At 44.8% G+C, this 21,028-nt stretch overlaps 1 protein-coding gene across 1 annotated transcript in view; it reads left to right on the top strand.

Moving 5' to 3' along the window:
- The first annotated feature begins 1,451 nt into the window (after nucleotides 1-1,451).
- The window catches only part of timm50 (translocase of inner mitochondrial membrane 50 homolog (S. cerevisiae)), a 163,341-nt gene continuing 143,764 nt past the window's right edge, over nucleotides 1,452-21,028 (top strand). The window contains exon 1 of the mRNA XM_063061235.1: nucleotides 1,452-1,848. Coding sequence (XP_062917305.1) covers nucleotides 1,464-1,848 — 385 coding nt within the window. The 5' untranslated portion in view covers nucleotides 1,452-1,463. The remainder of the gene's footprint in view (nucleotides 1,849-21,028) is intronic.

The raw sequence follows: 21,028 nt of genomic DNA, 5'->3' as shown, positions 1-21,028 counted from the left end.
CTCCCCCTCCCACTTTCAAATCTCTTACTAGCTCTACCTTCAGTTACTCCTGACGAAGGATCTCGGCCCGAAACGTCGACTGTACCTCTTCCTAGAGATGCTGCCTGGCCTGTTGCGTTCACCAGCAACTTTTGCATTCTGTGTCAATAAGACCAAAGAATTGATTGTGGACTTCAAGAAAGGGAAGCTGAGGGAACACACACTGGTCCTCGTCAAGGGATCAGGCGTGGAAATGGTGAGCAGTTTCAAGTTCCTGGTGTCAACACTTCTGAAAATCTATTGATGCAATTACAAAGAAGGCAGGACAACGGCTGTACTTCATTAGGAGTTTAAGGAAATTTGGTACGTCATCTAAGACCGTAGTAAGTTTCCGCAGATGTTATGGGGAGAATGCACAAACTTATTACAGTGGTGAGAATTTGTCGTAATAATAGTAGGCATCCGTTAGTCTCGTGAGACCATGGATTTGTACCTTGGAAGGTTTCCAGGGCGCAGGCATGGGCAAGGTTGTATGGAAGACCGGCAGTTGCCCATGCTGCAAGTCTCCCCTCTCCACACCACCGATGTTGTCCAAGGGAAGGGCATTAGGACCCATACAGGTTGGCACCGGTGTCATCACAGAGCAATGTGTGGTTAAGTGCCTTGCTCAAGGACACAACATGTTGCCTCAGCTGAGGCTTGAATTAGCGACCTTCAGATCACTAGACTGATGCCTTAACCACTTGGCCACGTGCCAGCAAGAATTTATTATAATTTGTAGTTATGTACTGTACTGTACAGCTACAGCAAAGTAACAAATTTCACAAGACATGCCACTGATACTAGAGTTGATTGTGATTCTGACAATTCCACGGCAAGATTTGAATACCTTCCTTTCCCCATGTCCAGATTCAGATTCTCTGGAATGTGTGGCAACACTTGCACATCCTCGTTAATGGAAGTGACACATTTCACTGTTTCAAGATTCTTTGATTATCAAATAATGCATCAATCATACAACATTGAGCTTTGCCTGCTCATACGCAGCCACCGAGCAAGACACCCACGAGAACCTAATTAATGAAAAAAATAAAATGTAATAAATGTATAAATCGATGTATAATTAATAAATCTAATGTGTTATTTCCCCAAGAGTTCATGTTGTTCAGCAGTACGATGTCATTGTAATTCAAAGTTGTTTCCATTTTTAGTTTTTGAATTCATGAATTTGAGGCACGATGTTTTGAATCGAGCTTCGCTTTTGGGTTTCGCCTGCCGTTTGTCCCTCTTTCCTCCCTGTCCCGACCTTTAGCAGGGTCATGTCGCGATCAACCCAACTTGTTGTCTTGCAATCTTGTTCCTATTTCCACTTCGATTGGAAGCGGATCTCAGCGACAGTTAGTATCCCGGCTATGCATTGGCGGAGAAGGTTGTCAATCAGAGCGGAGGGTAGTGGCGATGAAGTGGGCGGGACCACTTTGCCCATGATGGCGGCGTCACTTCGCTGCATGTGTAGCCGGTCGTTGAGGAATGTCTGCGGGGACATTCTGCGGAATCGGCCCGGGACCGGCCGCAAGAGACCCGCGCTGCAAAGTTATGAGGTAAAGGCCCACACGTCGCTGACGTGCCGGCAGCTGTCGGGGGAGAAAGGTCCAAGGACCGGCGGTCTGGCTCAGGCCATCCTACAGGAGAAACTGCAGCAGCAGCGGGCCAGGGAGGAGGCGAGCAGCGGCGACCCGGGGGCCGGCGGCAGCGAACAGGAGCAGAAACAGAAGCAGAAGCAGAACACGGCCTACGCTAAGAAAATGGTACTGAGGCTGGCTGGGCTGCTGGGCGCCGGGAGCGCCCTCGGAGTGGTCTACGTTTTCGGTGAGTGGGCGGCGGATCGGAATCGGTGTCCGGTTTAATATCACCGGCCTCGACCCTTTCTCAGAGTCGGGTTTAATATCACCAGCCGTGTCCCCCTGTCAGAATCAGAGCCTGGTTTATAATCACCGGTTGTGTCCCCCTGTCAGAATCAGAGCCTGGTTTATAATCACCGGTTGTGTCCCCCTGTCAGAATCAGAGCCTGGTTTATAATCACCGGTTGTGTCCCCCTGTCAGAATCAGAGTCTGGTTTAATATCACCGGTTGTGTCCCCCTGTCAGAATAGACCGGTTTAATATCACTGGCTGGGTCCCTCTGTCAGAATCAGAGTCTGGTTTAATATCACCGGCTGTGTCCCCCTGTCAGAATCAGATCGGTTTAGATTCACCGGCTGTGTCCCCCTGTCAGAATCAGACCGGTTTAATATCACCGGCCATGTCCCCCTGTCAGAATCAGAGTCTGGTTTAATATCACCGGCTGTGTCCCCCTGTCAGAATCAGATCGGTTTAGTATCACCGGCCGTGTCCCCCTGTCAGAATCAGACCGGTTTAATATCACCGGCCATGTCCCCCTGTCAGAATCAGAGTCTGGTTTAATGTCACCGGCCATGTCCCCCTGTCAGAATCAGACCGGTTTAATATCACCGGCCATGTCCCCCTGTCAGAATCAGAGTCTGGTTTAATGTCACCGGCCATGTCCCCCTGTCAGAATCAGACCGGTTTAATATCACCGGCCGTGTCCCCCTGCCATAATCAGAGTCTGCTTTAATATCACGGCCGTGTCCCCCTGTCAGAATCAGAGTCTGGTTTAATATCACCAGCCGTGTCCCCCTGTCAGAATCAGAGTCTGGTTTAATATCACCGGCCGTGTTCCACTGTCAGAATCAGAGTCTGGTTTAATATCACCGGCTGTGTCCCCCTGTCAGAATCAGACCGGTTTAATATCACCGGCCGTGTCCCCCTGTCAGAATCAGACCGGTTTAATATTACCGGTTGTGTCTCCCTGTCAGAATCAGACCGGTTTAATATCACTGGCCGTGTCCCCCTGTCAGAATCAGGCCGGTTTAATATCACCGGCCGTGTCCCCCTGTCAGAATCAGAGTCTGGTTTAATGTCACTGGCCATGTCCGCCTGTCAGAATCAGACCGGTTTAATATCACCGGCCGTGTCCCCCTGTCAGACTCAGACCGGTTTAATATCACCGGCCATGTCCCCCTGTCAGAATCAGAGTCTGGTTTAATATCACCGGTTGTGTCCCCCTGTCAGAATCAGAGTCTGGTTTAATATCACCGGTCGTGTCCCCTTGTCAGAATCAGACCGGTTTAATATCACCGGCCGTGTCCCCCTGTCAGAATAGACCGGTTTAATATCACCGGTTGTGTCCCCTGTCAGAATCAGAGTCTGGTTTAATATCACCGGCCGTGTCCCCCTGTCAGAATCAGAGTCTGGTTTAATATCACCGGTTGTGTCCCCCTGTCAGAATAGACCGGTTTAATATCACCGGTTGTGTCCCCTGTCAGAATCAGAGTCTGGTTTAATATCACCGGCCGTGTCCCCCTGTCAGAATCAGAGTCTGGTTTAATATCACCGGCCGTGTCCCCCTGTCAGAATCAGACCGGTTTAATATCACCTGCCGTGTCCCCCTGTCAGAATCAGATCTGTTTAATATCACCGGCCGGGTCCCCCTGTCAGAATCAGAGTCTGGTTTAATATCACCGGCTGTGTCCCCCTGTCAGAATCAGACTGGTTTAATATCACCGGCCGTGTCCCCCTGTCAGAATCAGAGTCTGGCTTAATATCACTGGCCGTGTCCCCCTGTCCGAATCAGACTGGTTTAATATCACCGGTTGTGTCCCCCTGTCAGAATAGACCGGTTTAATATCACCGGCTGGGTCCCCCTGTCAGAATCAGATCGGTTTAATATCACCGGCCGTGTCCCCCTGTCAGAATCAGAGTCTGGTTTAATATCACCAGCTGTGTCCCCCTGTCAGAATCAGATCGGTTTAGTATCACCGGCTGTGTCCCCCTGTCAGAAGCAGACCGGTTTAATATCACCGGCCATGTCCCCCTGTCAGAATCAGAGTCTGGTTTAATGTCACCGGCCATGTCCCCCTGTCAGAATCAGACCGGTTTAATATCACCGGCCGTGTCCCCCTGTCAGAATCACACCAGTTTAATATCACCGGCCGTGTCCCCCTGCCATAATCAGAGTCTGCTTTAATATCACGGCCGTGTCCCCCTGTCAGAATCAGAGTCTGGTTTAATATCACCAGCCGTGTCCCCCTGTCAGAATGAGAGTCTGGTTTAATATCACCGGCCGTGTTCCACTGTCAGAATCAGAGTCTGGTTTAATATCACCGGCTGTGTCCCCCTGTCAGAATCAGACCGGTTTAATATCACCGGCCGTGTCCCCCTATCAGAATCAGACCGGTTTAATATCACCGACCGTGTCCCCCTGTCAGAATCAGAGTCTGGTTTAATATCACGGCCGTGTCCCCCTGTCAGAATCAGAGTCTGGTTTAATATCACCAGCCGTGTCCCCCTGTCAGAATGAGAGTCTGGTTTAATATCACCGGCCGTGTTCCACTGTCAGAATCAGAGTCTGGTTTAATATCACCGGCTGTGTCCCCCTGTCAGAATCAGACCGGTTTAATATCACCGGCCGTGTCCCCCTGTCAGAATCAGACCGGTTTAATATCACCGGCCGTGTCTCCCTGTCAGAATCAGAGTCTGGTTTAATGTCACTGGCCATGTCCCCCTGTCAGAATCAGACCGGTTAAATATCACCGGCCGTGTCCCCCTGTCAGAATCAGACCGGTTTAATATCACCGGCCATGTCCCCCTGTCAGAATCAGACCGGTTTAATATCACCGGCCGTGTCCCCCTGTCAGAATCAGAGTCTGGTTTAATATCACCGGTTGTGTCCCCCTGTCAGAATCAGAGTCTGGTTTAATATCACCGGCCGTGTCCTCCTGTCAGAATCAGACTGGATTAATATCACCGGCCGTGTCCCCTTGTAAGAATCAGGCCGGTTTAATATCACCGGCCGTGTCCCCCTGTCAGAATCAGAGTCTGGTTTAATGTCACTGGCCATGTCCCCCTGTCAGAATCAGACCGGTTAAATATCACCGGCCGTGTCCCCCTGTCAGAATCAGACCGGTTTAATATCACCGGCCGTGTCCCCCTGTCAGAATCAGACCGGTTTAATATCACCGGCCGTGTCCCCCTGTCAGAATCAGAGTCTGGTTTAATATCACCGGTTGTGTCCCCCTGTCAGAATCAGAGTCTGGTTTAATATCACCGGCTGTGTCCCCCTGTCAGAATCAGACTGGTTTAATATCACCGACCGTGTTCCCCTGTCAGAATCAGAGTCTGGCTTAATATCACTGGCCGTGTCCCCCTGTCAGAATCAGACTGGTTTAATATCACCGGTTGTGTCCCCCTGTCAGAATAGACCGATTTAATATCACCGGTTGTGTCCCCCTGTCAGAATCAGAGTCTGGTTTAATATCACCGGCTGTGTCCCCCTGTCAGAATCAGAGTCTGGTTTAATATCACCGGCCGTGTCCCCTTGTCAGAATCAGACTGGTTTAATATCACCGGCCGTGTCCCCCTGTCAGAATCAGAGTCTGGTTTAATATCACCGGCCGTGTCCCCCTGTCAGAATCAGACCGGTTTAATATCACCGGTTGTGTCCCCCTGTCAGAATAGACCGGTTTAATATCACCGGTTGTGTCCCCCTGTCAGAATCAGAGTCTGGTTTAATATCACCGGCCGTGTCCCTCTGTCAGAATCAGAGTCTGGTTTAATATCACCGGCCGTGTCCCCCTGTCAGAATGAGACCGTTTTAATATCACCGACCGTGTCTGCCTGTCAGAATCAGAGTTTGGTTTAATATCACCGGCCGTGTCACCCTGTCAGAATCAGACCGGTTTAATATCACCGGCCGTGTCCTCCTGTCAGAATCAGACCGGATTAATATCACCGGCCGTGTCCCCCTGTCAGAATCAGAGCCTGGTTTAATATCACCGGCTGTGGCCCCCTGTCAGAATGAGACCGGTTTAATATCACCGACCGTGTCTGCCTGTCAGAATCAGAGTTTGGTTTAATATCACCGGCCGTGTCCCCCTGTCAGAATCAGACCGGTTTAATATCACCGGCCGTGTCCTCCTGTCAGAATCAGACCGGATTAATATCACCGGCCGTGTCCCCCTGTCAGAATCAGAGTCTGGTTTAATATCACCGGCCGTGTCCCCCTTTCAGAATCAGAGCCTGGTTTAATATCACCGGCCGTGTCCCCCTTTCAGAATCAGAGTCTGGTTTAATATTATCGGTGTTTTCATACCTGGATGTGATGCAACACTCTCCAGTACACATCTAGAAGTTTTAGATGTCATTGCGAATTTCCGCAGACTCCTTATATTCATCTTGAGTTTTCCATATCCCTACCATCCATGTACCTATCCAAACTTCTCTTAAATGGAGTTGACATGCACTTGTGCTGGCAGCTCATTCCACACTCTCACCACTCTGAGTGAAGAAGTTTCCCTTAAACTTTTTACCTTTCACCCGTAAGTCTGGAGCAATGCACAAGGAACTCAATGAGTCAGGCAGCTTCTGTGGACTGAAATGGTTGAGACCCTTCACCTGACCTTTCATTCATTCAGTCTGGTATGTTGACTATCCATTTCCCTCCACAGATACTGCCTGATGCACTGATTTTCTTCAGCATCTTGCCAGAAGCTGCTAATATTTCCCACATTGGTGGCCGATGGCAGGGGTTCTGTTCTCGCCTGGCTTTCATGAAGGTATGGTCTGAGATATTGGCCACTTGATAAATATGTGGATAGAGTACCTTCCTAATCTTTAACTTCCGCTCCTTCTGTAGTTCTGCCAAGATCGACCCTTACACATGAAATAGCCCTGAAGAAGGGTCTCAGCCTGAAATGTTGACTATTTATCATCTCCCTACATGCTGCCTGATTTGTTGAATTCCTTCAGCGTTTTGTGTGCATTGGACAAAAGTTTTCCATCACACCATTATAAAGTGTACTCATCCTTACGGTGAAGTGAGAACTTCTTCCTGCAACTCTCCCTTCCTAATTAACATGATACTGGTCAAACTCAATTTGCTTACATATAATAGCCTAATTTAATGCTTGAATTACTTGTTGTGTTACTCTAAATTTCACTGACAATCTGTTGGAGGAAAACAAGATGTCGAGCAGAAGCTGCAGTTCCTTCAGCAGATCGATTGTTGTTTCTAGATTTCAAAATTTCTTGTATTTCCTTAACTAGTAAGTCACTTATCAACTAGCAACAGTGACCTTGCTGTAGAACTGCTGAACTGCATTTGTTTTCTTTACAAAATTATTTAGCTTCTAAGTGACAACTTGACACCACACACTCCAGCCCACCCATCAAATAAAAAGGGTAATGATAGTAGAGCGATTACAAACTGTATCATCACTAGATTCCCATCCAAGTCACATTAACTCTGAAATGTATGCCTGTGCTTCCCTTCGTGGCGATAATGTCTCTGTGGTATGGCTGACAGCAGGTGAGTTACCTGAAGTGACCACAGCTGGGCCTATTTCCTTTTGTGAAGATGCCCCTAATGCCCTTCTCTTCCCAGGTGTGGATTGTGATGGAAGTTCCTCATTACCTCATTAGGGAATTAGGGATTTGAACAGGGGTATTATCTTCTCCTTGACACCAATATTTGGTCTAGGTAGCCTCCAACTTGATGGCATGAACATCAGTTTCTCTTAATTTCCAGTAATTTTTCCACCTCCCCTTCCCTTTTCTTCAACTCCCCACCCTGGAATTTTAGTTCTTTGCACTTACCTATCACCTCCCCTTGTGTCCCCTCCTTCTTTCCTTTCTCCCAAGGTCTGCTCTCCTTTCCTTTCAGATCCCTTCTTCTCCATCCCTTTTCCTTTCCCATCCACCTGGTTTCACGTATCGACTTAGCTGGCTTCCTTCCACTCCCCACAACATTTTATTCTGACATCTTCCCCCTTCCTTCTTAGTCCTGAAGAAGGGTCTCGGACCAAAATGTCAACTATTTATTCATTTCCATAGATGCTGACTGACCTGCTAAGATTCCCCCAGCATTTTGTGTGTGTTGTTCTGGATATCCAGCATCTGACGAATCTCTCAAGTTTTTGATACCTCTTGAATATAGTTATGTCCTTCTTATATGGCGTGAGTTGATCTGCTGTGGGGTGGAATCAAGGTCAAAGTTTTGGTTGAAGAGGTCTTCAAAGTGTGTCTTTCTGTGGGGGATGAGTTCATTGCATTCAACAGGAATTCTGCAGATGCTGGAAATTCAAGAAACACACATCAAAGTTGCTGGTGAACGCAGCAGGCCAGGCAGCATCTATAGGAAGAGGCGCAGTCGACGTTTCAGGCCGAGACCCTTCGTCAGGACTAACTGAAGGAAGAGTGAGTAAGGGATTTGAAAGCTGGAGGGGGAGGGGGAGGGGGAGATGCAAAATGATAGGAGAAGACAGGAGGGGGAGGGATGGAGCCGAGAGCTGGACAGGTGATAGGCAGAAGGGGATACGAGAGGATCATGGGACAGGAGGTCCGGGAAGAAAGACGGGGGGGGGGTGACCCAGAGGATGGCAAGAGGTATATTCAGAGGGACAGAGGGAGAAAAAGGAGAGTGAGAGAAAGAATGTGTGCATGAAAAGGAGTAACAGATGGGGTACGAGGGGGAGGTGGAGTCTAGCGGAAGTTAGAGAAGTCAATGTTCATGCCATCAGGTTGGAGGCTACCCATACGGAATATAAGGTGTTGTTCCTCCAACCTGAGTGTGGCTTCATCTTTACAGTAGAGGAGGCCGTGGATAGACATGTCAGAATGGGAATGGGATGTGGATTCTTTGTTTTAAGCAGGATTGACTCAGGTGTTTAGTCCATAAATAGTTTTTACATTACTGAAGAACTTGTTCATGTCATTGACTGTAAGTGAGATTCTGAGCCTTGATCACACCATCCACTATCTGTAGTTTAATTCATGGGTTCTTTTCTGGATCGTTGCTTTAAAACATCTGTAGAGCTGCTTTTCTTCTGATTGTGTAGTTTCTATCCATGATTGCATTACATTTACAGTGCTCTGGTTTCCTCCCATATTCCAAACGACATACAGGTTAGGGTTTGTAAGTAGTGGACGTGCTATGTTACCGCCAGAAGCATGGCGACCCTTGTGGGCTGTCCCTAGCATATCCTCAGACTGTGTTGATCGTTGACACAAACACTGTATGTTTCGATGTACATGTGACAAAGTTAATCTTTAACCAGTTGTTTAGCTGTTTGGTCCTCTTCTTCAAACTAGTCTGTTTCTTGTTGCAGAAGGCTTGTTTTCCAACAGGCGGTAATAATGGCCTTCACAGCGTATGCTTTCAGGGCAGCCTGTATGCTGTGACTCCTTTAGGCCTGCAGTGTCTAGGTTGTCTCAGAGGAGCTGTCTTTGTGGGGTTCTTGAGAGTGCTGACATGTTTCAATTGCCACTCATTTTTTTGGACAATGTTGATTGCATTAAGAGTGAAGATTAGTCCTTCAAGGAAAAGAGTACTTAATGATCAAAACTTGCGCAGAACAGATGGCCTGCAGGGCTGCAGTGATCCGTAACCTCTGATGTGCTTCTGAGACCTGAGCTACCTTCAGCAGGCAGACGAAAGCAGAAAAACACCACCAGTGCAATCTCTTCAAAGCAAGCCTCTGTATCCTTTCCCAGCCCAATATCCCCAACACTGAAAACCTGGTTATGCTCGGTCAGCTACTTTTGCCTTACCGTATCACTATACTCACCACTGCGGGTCTGGTTCCACTTAGTCAGTTATGTTCCTCTTACCCATGTCAATATCCCCAACACTGAGGGTCTGGTTACACTCGGTCAGCTACATTCACCTCACCATGTCAATATCCCCAACACTGAGGGTCTGGTTACACTCGGTCAGCTACATTCACCTCACCATGTCAATATCCCCAACACTGAGGGTCTGGTTACACTCGATCAACTACATTCACCTCACCATGTCAATATCCCCAACACTGAGGGTCTGGTTACACTCGGTCAGCTTCGTTCCCCTTAATGGGTCAGTTGTGTGAATGACACTAAACGCTTTAAACAGACACTCTCTTCTGAGTTCTATCATTGGAAAAGATGGAGAGAGGAATAGTATGGAAATATACTCAAAAACTTACTTGAAGTTGTATGGCACTCCCTCTGATGCCTGGCTCATGACCAGTCAAAGTGGAGAAGGCACATTTCTGATGGTGTAGGAACCATAAGACCATCCCTTATTTATTTATTTTATATATTTTTTTATTTCCCCCCCCCCTTTTTCTCTCTTTTTTCTCTCTCCGTCCGTCTCACTATAACTCGTTGCCTGCTCTCCACCCTCCGGGCTCCCCTCCCCCTTCTCTTTCTCCCCAGGTTTCCCGTCCCATGATCCTCTCCCTTCTCCAGCTCTTAGATCCACCCCTCCCTCCTGTCTTCTCCTATCATTTTGGGTCTCCCCCTTCCCCTCACACTTTTAAATCTCTTACTATCTCTTCTGTCAGTTAGTCCTGACGAAGGGTCTCAGCCCGAAACGTTGACTGTACCTCTTCCTAGAGATGCTGCCTGGCCTGCTGTGTTCACTAGCATCGTTTGTGTGTGTTACATGTATACAACCCTGAGATTCATTTTGTTGTGGGGCATGTGCAGCACATCAATAAAATAGTAACTGTAACAGGATCAATGAAAGATCAACCAGAGCGCAGAAGACAACAAACTGTGCAAATACAAATATAAATAAATAGCAATAAATAACAATAACATGAGATAAAGAGTCCTTAAAAGTAAGATAATTGGTGTGGGAACATTTCAAGTAAAGTTGAGTGTAGTTATCCCCTTTGAAGAGCCTTATGGTTGAGGGGCAATAACTGTTCCTGAACCCCATGGTATGGGTTCTGAGGAAAATAAGCATTCCTATATCCCTCCTGTCAAGCCTCATAAACATTTTGTGTTTTAAAAGAAATGTCTTTCATTCTTTAGAGAGTACTGGCTAGTGTGTTTAATCTGTCTTGATAGGATAAGCCACAACAAAGAAATCAATCTGGTGAACCTTCTTTCCATAAGTATGGTTAGCAAGTACATATATAATGTGGCATCGGCATCGTCACATTGGCCCATGTAACTTTCTATTGTAATCCGGCAACTAAATCCCCAACATGACCCAATTTACATCGGTGGTGCGCAAGTGGAACAAGTCAAAAGCTTTAAATTCCTTGGGGTCAATATCACAAATGACCTGACTTGGTCCAACCAAGCAGAGTCCACTGCCAAGAAGGCCCACCAGCACCTTTACTTCCTGAGAAAACTGAAAAAATTTGGCCTGTCCCCTAAAACCCTCACTAATTTTTATAGATACACCATAGAAAGCATTCTTCTAGGGTGCATCATAACCTGGTATGGAAGTTGTCCTGTCCAAGACCCGAAGAAGCTGCAGAAGATCGTGAACACAGCACAGCACATCACACAAACCAATCTTCCATCCTTGGACTCACTTTACACCGCACGCTGTCGGAGCAGTGCTGCCAGGATAATCAAGAACATGACCCACCCAGCCAACACACTTTTCGTCCCTCTTCCCTCCGGGAGAAGGCTCAGGAGCTTGAAGACTCGTACAGCCAGATTTGGGAACAGCTTCTTTCCAACTGTGATAAGACTGCTGAACGGACCCTCACCCGGATCTGGGCGGTACCCTCCAAATATCCGGACCTGCCTCTCGTTTTTTTTGCACTACCTTACTTTCCATTTTTCTATTTTCTATTTATGATTTATAATTTAAATTTTGAATATTTACTATCGATTTGTAATTCAGGGAGAGCGGGAAGTGCAGAATCAAATATCACTGTGATGATTATACGTTCTAGTATCAATTGTTTGGTGACAATAAAGTATAAAGTAAATCATGCCTAATTGCCTGCATTATCTTGCAGTGATTCTTATATAAAGATACTCAGATCCCTATCAACACCAACAAATTGCAGTCTTGTACCTTATAATAAAAAGAGTCTTTTTTATTGATTCTGCATTATATTCCATCTGCCATATGCTTGCTCTTTCACTTTACCTATAAGTTTTTCCCTGAAGCCTCCTTGCATCCTCCTCACGACCTGCAAAGGCATTTATCTCTGATCATTAGCAGATTTGAAGACATTGCACTTGATTTCATCACACAAATCATTGATGTGAATTGTAAACCGCTGTGGCAGCTTGCTCGTCATACCCTCTGAAAGTGGCCTTTTTATTCTCAATCCTCAATCAATGGTGGTTGTCCGTAATGTCTGATGATGACGAGGAACCTGTGCAGGAGAGTTTTTAAAGTGGAAGAGCTGTTGCACTGGGCATCCACTCTCAACCCCTGAAGTCTGGGTCCGGTGGTATGAACAAGTATCACAAGCATAGCCTTCTATGGTTGCAGTGGATGACCACGATGTCTTTCATGCCTCGTCGTACCCTTTGCTCTCCACAGAATGTTGCAGTACCACTTTCCAAGCCGTTGAATCTCACTGTAGATCTCATCAGCCCAGTCCCCCTGAGCTGACTTTGCAGGCTGGGACAGGCATGTCCCTATCTCACCGGAGTATGAGGCCATCGGCTACCCTCACCCGGTTTAGCCCACTGTTGAAGTGGTGTACTGGGGTCTGGTTGCTGTCGCATGCAGACAGCAACTTGGAGCCACAGGTGATCCAGTGGGGACCAAAGGTGACTGAGCTACCCTGGAATGGACATGATAAGTCCCTTCACAGGCACCCCCATCCTCAATCTACAGCAGTATGTTCGGCTGGTGTGGTAGAGTAGTGGTCAGTGCAATTGCTTTACAGCAATTGTCCCTGGAGTATTGTGCACCGGTGTGGTCACCATTAGGAAGGATAGACTTGCAGTTAGAGGGAGTGCAGGTAAGGTTCACCAGTCTAATTTCATAGGTCAGGTTTGTCATATGAGGAACAGTTAAGCAGTTATGAATTCTACTATCCAGTGGGTTCAGAGGAATGAGAGCTGATCTCATTGAAAAGTACAACATTTTGAAGGTGCACAACTGATGTTCCATTGGGTGACATCTTAAACCAAGAATTAAATAAATAAAATCCAGGTTTCAATGATCAGGTCCTGTGCTTTCAGGAGTATTGATAATTCATTGATATTCTTCATTTTTTCCTGGTCTGACATATTTGTGACATCACACTCATCATTAAAGTTAGAAGTTGACAGGAGACAGTTATGGGTAGACAGTGAAAGCCAGCGACATCGGTATGCCAACTTTGAATAGGAAACAGGTAGGGTGGTTTGAGCAGTCATGTCGTCTGGAATCGGAATTGCATTGGAGTCCAGACTGGGCGGCGGGTTCTCTGACAGATTGTATTTGAACTAGTCAAACTTTTACAATGTTCTTGTAGCTTTAGTCATTTTTCTACCTTAGACCACCAATGTAGAGACATTTCAGTTCAGTTTCTCACATGAGGATTGATTGTGGGGTGTTTCAGTTTGTGAGATAAGTACTTAGGCAGTTTAGTCTTTTTGTTTCTTTTTAAGGAAAACTGAAAAAAAGGCTGGTGAATGTGGAGAACTTGGTGTAATCGGAATAAAAGAGGAAAAATGCTCAGGCTGACCAGTTCAATATACTTAATGGTCCTGACTTTCTAACTCAGAGGGTGTCAGCAATGTGATTATCTGGAGTTTGCTGACTGCCAGAGGTGGGTGGCAAGCTAAAAGTATAGCTAAACAAGTCCTGAAGAACTGGCTAAACTGGTGATTCCTTTTGCATCAAAACTGTCTGTTCCAATGAAAGACAGAGCTTAAAAGATCCTGCCTGATCTGTTAAGTGCTTTGGCCTTTTCTATTTTTTTAATATAAATATTTACGATATCTAAAAGTGAGGTCCTGACATGGGCTAGGGTAAGTTCCTGTTTGCCCACAATTTTTATCACAAGATACAGTGTTGATACCAGCCTTTAAATCCAGTCAGGTAAAGATGCATTGAAATCTAAGGGAATTACTGTGCCTGTGGTTGCCTTGAGACTGTCTTCAGTCCAAACATTGCCTTTTTTTTCTGACTCTTTCCCTCTCCCTGTTCTGTTCTAGTCATTTTTGCCATTTGTAATCGGGACTGGATGACCCATTGCTGGTTCCATTCAGCATCTTTGTGTCCAGTTTCTCCCATTCTTTCCACCAGAGGGTAGTTACAGATGAGCTTACTCTGTAATTAGAACATTTCATAGTTGATCTAAGCTTAACCTGACCCCTGCATTCCTGTTCATCCTTGGCGACCTTCCACTTACTGCATTAGAGCTCATGTTCTCAGTGTTATTTTTATTTCCACGGTTTCTCTTCTTTTGCATATTGGTTGCCATTCTTTGTCTGTTTATGTATAGATTTTTCATAAATTCTATTGTTTTTTTTTCCTATAAATGCCTATAAAAATATATCTCAAGGTACTCTAGTATATGGTAACATATACTTTGATATTAAATTTACTTTGAACTTTGAACTAGAACTCTGACTCAACAATATTCAAAGTTTCTGCTCCCATTATACTTTGAGGGAGCGAGTTCCATAGATCCTTGAGGAAAAATTAATCACCTTGTTTCTTAACTGAGCAGTCCTATAATTTTAAATTCTAACTTACCGGGGATGTAAAGAGAACATGAGCAGAATCATATAAAAGATAATACACATTAAGCAAATCACATATGTAGGCTGTAGTAACACACACAAACTGCTGGAGGAACTCAGTAGATCAGGCATTGTCTGTTTCATTTCCAAAGATGCTGCCTGACCTACTGAATTCCTCCAAGATTTTGTGTGTGTTGCTTTGGATTTCCAGCATCTGAAGACTTCCTTGAGTCTATAGAAAAGATAAGTTTGTTTGTACTCCTGTTTCTGCCACAGGAGGGCCCCACGGAGGAACCAAGATAATGCAGAAAAAGTTCTGGGGATTGTGATCCTTTCTGCTGTTTTTTCATGTGGCCAAGTTACTAATAGCATCTACACCTGCCAGTGTTTCAGAATCTCAGATTGAACTGCTGAAGCTGTCCTCTAGGTGTTTGAGTATACAAAGTGTACATTCTCCAACAATAAATCTATTTAATGATTAGTGCTTGTAACAGGCTGGTGGCTTTTAGATGGGCAACCCACCTGTCTGCTTCTATCAATCTAAATTTAATCTGATCTTCCTCTCAGCTCCCTTGGGGATGCTACCAGGAAGGCCATTGAACCATATCATGTCCAATTAATTTGATTTATGACAAAATTAATAGCTTGATGTTTTATTTGCTCAGCCTGGACTCAGGATGAAGCTGGAAGCACTTGAAGTCATAGAACGTAAAACAGTGGGGCTGAGTAAAGGCCCTTTGGCCTACCATGTTGTGCCATCCTTTTAACCTGCTGTAAAGTCAATCTAATCCTGTTGTTCCTCTCTGCGCCTTGTGGTGCAGCTGGTGGCAACTTTGCCATTTCTCTAGTTTCTTTTTTGGTCTGTTTTTTTATGGAGCCAAATTGCTAGCTCAGCACTCAACCCAACACGGATGGTAAGTATGCAGGGAGCTTGCTGGATTCGAACCTAGGACCACTCACACTGAAGTCCTGTGCGGATGTCACAACACCATCAGATGGCTTTCCCTCCTTTGTAGCCCTCCATTTTTCTATCATCCATGTGCCTACCTGAGAGTTTTTTTTTAAATGCTCCTAATGTACCTGCCTCTACCACCACCTCTGGCAGGGTGTTCAACTCTCTGTTAAGAACTTTTCTCTGACATCCCTCTTTACTTTCCTCTAATCAGCTTAACGTTGTTTCCCCTTATATTAATATTTCCACCCTGGGGAAAAAGTCTGGCTATCCACTTGATCATAGTCATCGCTATCAAATCACCACTCATCCTGCTTCAGTCCAAAGAGAGAAGGCCTACCCTTAAGTAAATTATCACATAATTTTGACTGATTGATGTACTAGTGAGAGGCAATAAGATTCAGAATGACAAGGGAAGATTGTTATTACAGACAATAACAAGTTATTGGTAAGCCTACAGAACAGGCATGTAACATGCAAATTACTTTCAGTATTATTGAATATGTACAATCACTCGAGTGGAGTATGATGTTCTTCAAAGGGGTTGTCTGTTGTTGAGTCCTCAGATGGCTGTAGAGGATCATCATGTATTTAACTTGCCTGGTGAATCCTGGCATGTTTCCTCTAAGGGTATAGGTAGTTCTGAAGGACTGGAACAGGAAGTGCTTGCTGTGGATTTCTGGTATACTGCTTTTCTGGGTATCTGCTTTTCAGAGGTAAGATAGAAGAGAACAGCTGAGGGAATACACATTATTTACAAGAGAAAATCTGTAGATGCTGGAAATCCTACTGGGGAGGGAGATGATGGGTAAAACTGGGAGAGAGGTGAGGTAAAGAGTTGGGAAGTTGATAAGTGAAAGTGATAAAGAACTGGAGAAGGGGAAACTGGTAGGGGAGAACAGAAGGCCATGGAAGAAAGGGAACAGGGAAGAGCATCAGAGGGAGGTGATGGGCAGGCAAGGAAATAAGGTGAGAGAGGGAAATGAGAATGGGGAATGGTGCAGGGGGGCAATTATCGGAAGTTTGAGCTCTCAATGTTCCTGCCATCGGGTTAGTGGCTACCCAGATGGAATATAAGTTGTTGCTGCTCCGACCTGAGTGGCGTCATCGTTGTAGAGGAGGCTATGGGCTGGCGTGTCAGAATGGGAATGGAGAATTAAGTTGGGTGCCCACCGGGAGTTCCTGCTTTTTCTGGTGGATGAAGCATAGGTGCTCGGTGAAGTGGTCTCCCTACCTACCCCTTTTCTCACAGATATACAGGAGGTCACACCGAGAGCGCTGAACACAGTATATGACCCCAGTAGGCTCACAGGTGAAGCATTGCTTCACCTGGAAGGATGGTTTGAGGCCCTGAATGGTATTGAGGGTGGAGGTGTAGGGGCAGGTGTGGTTCTTGTTCTGCTTGCAAGAATGTCCACTCTTATTAAATTCTTCCTTCCTCAGTCTTGTATCTCTTTCACCAATCGACTTCACCAACCACTTTAATTCACTTCTTCCTCTCTCCCGGTTTCACTCAACCACCTACTGCCTTGTACTTCTTTCTCCCCTCCCCCCCCCCTTACTCTGACTGTTTACTTTTTTCCATAGATCCATGCACGTTATATAGTATCTTTGGATCATGCAAAGCATCCAACGTCTTTCAGGTATGCTCCATATAAAGAGATATTAGAGCAGGTGAATATGGATCGTAAGTAGTAAGCACAGAATTAGCTAAGATTTGCCTCATTTCATTAATATATTATACAAAAGTGTTTACTGTATCAAAAGGTGACCAGCTCCATCAAGGGGACTCGCCTCCTCAGCATCAAGGACACTTTCAAAAGGTGATGCCTGAAAAAGGTGACGTCCATCATTAAGGACCCCCATCACCCGAGGCATGCCCTCTTCTCATTGCTACCACCAGGAAGGAGGTACAGGAGCCTGAAGGCACACACTCAATGTCTTTGGGACAGCTTCTTCTCTTATGCTATCAGATTTCTGAATGGACATTGAACCCATGAACACTGCCTCACTGCTTTATGTGTGTGTGTATTTATGTATGTATGTATGTCCTATTGCTGCAATTTATAGTTTTTATTATAAGATGTTGCAGTCTGTTGCTGCCACAGAACAACAAATTTCATGGCATAAACTTGATTCTGGACTATGCAGTCACTAAAACTGAATGAAATGGTACAAGACTTTGGAAATAATCAACAGGTCAGGGAAGGCATCAGAGTAGCGTTTTGTTTTAGGGCAAGCAGAGGAAATTATCAAGTGATTTAAAAATGAAAATTTTAAGTTTTGGATGTTCAATGAGTGCAGTGTAACGGGAATGAGAGTGCATGATTGCATGCAGTTACTGTGTATAAGGCATTTCACAGAATCATTCGGTATTTGGGTGTGATTTATGTTGTCTGGGAGTTGCAGTGCTGAAGCGTTTAAGGGGCCAAGTTTGAAAACATCAAGAAAGTTTTCAACTGAAAGTGGATTGAGGGAGAAGAACAGAGCCAGAAGGAAGCAGGTGGTCTTTGGGATGAAATGCATACAGTGTACTGTATAACTTAACAGATGGATCCTGCTTGACACGTCTCACACTTTTCACCTGCTCTTCTCACATGATTTCCACAAGTAACTTCGAAAGCCCCACGCTAGTCTAATCGGACTCCAGGCCTTGCTGATCAGAAGGTTTAATGATCTGTGAACTGAAAATAGGCTTCATGGCACTGGGTGATGAGTTCTGGACAAGACAGTCAAAAGCTTTTCTATTATTTCTGAATGTGTCTGATAATCCAAAAAGAGTATAAAAGCTTCCAATGCATTTTAAAAGAAATATTTAAAATATATTAAAATGCATTTAATTGATTAAATTAACTAAAATTAATATTAAAATTAAAATTAAAAATTGTGTACCTGCACTTGCCTTTCTCCTGAACGGGCTCATGACATGGTTGGTGTGTAGGTAAGGGGCTGATGTGAAGTAGATCCAACCTATAGTAGTGTTCAAAAGTGGTTTGGGAGGAAAGAAAATGCAGGGCTATGGCGAGGGAGCTGGGATTGGATTGGCTGGATGGCTCTTGCATGTTGCCATCATGGAGCTGATGGACCGGCCCCAGATCGCCTCCTTTTGTACAGTAATTCTGTGAGTGCCACCAACTGAAGTGGTCCAGGAAAGTGCTGGTGTGAGGGTAGAATTGCTGATTATCTCTTACATCAGTAAGAAATTGCTAAATTCCAGTAATGTTTCCAGACTTTGTTTAAACATGAACTCAAGTAGTTCCAGGTTTCACAGACTGAGTGCAGGGAACAGCTGATTTCCTGCAGCTTAATTCATTTTGCATCCAGTGTATGTTAGAGGGACATGCATGACAGATTTTCTGTCATAAACATGAGAAAATCTGCTGATGCTGGAAGCCTACAGCAACATACTCAAAATGGTGGAGTAACTCAGCAGGTCAGGCAGCATCTATAGAAATGAATAAACATTCGACATTTTGGGCCAAGCCCCTTCCTTCATCAGGACTTCCTATAATGTTGACTTTTTATTTTCCATAGATACTGCCTGGCCTGCTGAAATTCCCTGAAGGTGAATCTCAAGGCTATCACGTTTGTTTTTCTCCTTGAAACCTATTTCATGTATTCAAAAAAAAACTATCAGCCCTCTAACATGTTTGAAGCTGAGCAACTAATAATGCGTATATTTAATTCACTTTTGGTTTGTGGGTGTTTTATTTATTGTCCATCTCTAGTTGTTCTTGAGATGTTGGTGATTAGCTGCCTCCTTGAGCCACAGTCCTGCTGGTGAAGGTGAAGGTGTTCCCGTAGAGTTGTTGAGGAAGGAGTTGTAGGAGCTTAGCCCCAGTGCTGATGAACAAATGGTAGTTTATTTCTGAAGACTGGAAACCCAGGCAGATTGAATTATTTTCCCCCCTGTGATATGCCCAGATTGTCCACTGGGTGGCAGCACATACTTGTGCATAGTCACTGACTTTGTGGCAACCCAGATCCCTTCCTTCCTGTGCGATAAAACACCTTCATTGAGTTCAAAGTACATAGATGTCACTATATACTACTCTGAGATTCATTTTCTTGCAGGTATTCACAGTAGAACAAAGAAATTTAATAGAATCAATGAAAAGCTACACACAAAGACTGACATGCAACCAAGAAGGCAAACTTCAAATACAAATAATAATAATAATAATAATAATAGTAAGTAAATAAAGAACAGGGAGAACATGAGTTGCAGAGTCCTCAAATGTGAGTCCATAGGTTGTGTTCAGTGATCAGTTCAGTATTGAAGTAGTGATGTTGGTGTCCCATTCTCTTGTTCATCCCTGCCTTCCCCAATTTCAAAGGGAGTTTTGTTAATCACTGGTAGATGGAAACAAGAGTTTCTCTGAACAGTGATGCAGTGTGATCCACATGTCTAATTTATGAAATTAGATGGGAGCAAGTTTCCAACTTGCTGTCACATTCCCAGACATACCTCTTCTATGATGTAAAATCATTGAACAATACTGTAAGTGCAAAATATTGAACATCAGTTAGCAAGCAGTCTCTATGCACTCCCTGAAGTTCCAGTGGATCACAAATCTCAGCTGGATCCATTCTGAGGTGACTCAATGCTACCATTCTGTTTATGTAGTTCTTTAGACACAAGAGACCCTGCAGATGCTGGAAATCTAGACCAATACACACAATGTCCTGATGAAGGGTCTTGACCCGAAACTGTGACTGTTTATTCCCATCGATGGTTGCTGCCTGACCTGCTCAGTTCCTCCAGCATATTGTGTGTATTTAACTAGTTATTTTATTTCTTTCTGTGTCTCCTGTTTCTTCTCTAAATGTATCATTTGAAAACTCCTTAATTTCTATCAATCTTGTTATGCCGTAAAACTGTGTGAGGAGATCTTATGTGATAATAAGTTAAAATTGGGATTCTTCCATTACATTCCAGCTGACAGCACTGTACGTATAACATGCTCAAAATCTCTGGTTATTCACAGGAAGGTAGATGATGTCATGGCATCAAAAGATGGGCTTAACCCAGGGGTAGGCAGCCTTGAGCACAAATGACTTTCTAGCATGCGTTATTCATTAATTTGAGGCAAAACATAATTAGATGTATTGAAATGGATAATTCCCATATTTCAAGTTTTTTATGGCATTTATTTGGCCCACTGTCCACTCATTAATACGTGATCTGGTCCACAGAGGCAAAAAGGTTACCAACCCCTGGCTTAACCAGTCCATCAGATGCCTTATTGTATTACAATACATTCTCCAATAATTCCCATCGAAGCCCTGTATTTATTTTCTATACCCACTTGATGTGTGGAAGAAAAGAATTCTTGGAAAGCCTTCATCAAAAGGCTTTGAAATAACTTACTGTAGTTGCAAGATGTGGCAATGACCATGCATTATTTCAGTCCTGGTGATGGGTCTTGGCTTGAGTTGTCGACTATTTCTTTCCATAGATTCTGCCTGACTTGCTGAGTTCCTCCAGATTTTATGTGTGTTGCGTTGGATTTCGGGCATCTGCAGAATGTGTTGTGTTCATGAGTTATGCTACCAATGT

The sequence above is a fragment of the Mobula hypostoma genome, chromosome 10 (genome assembly GCF_963921235.1).
Source record: "Mobula hypostoma chromosome 10, sMobHyp1.1, whole genome shotgun sequence".
Taxonomy (NCBI): Eukaryota; Metazoa; Chordata; class Chondrichthyes; order Myliobatiformes; family Myliobatidae; genus Mobula; species Mobula hypostoma.
Note: the sequence above shows the minus strand (reverse complement) of the source record. Positions and strands in the feature narration are given on the sequence as shown.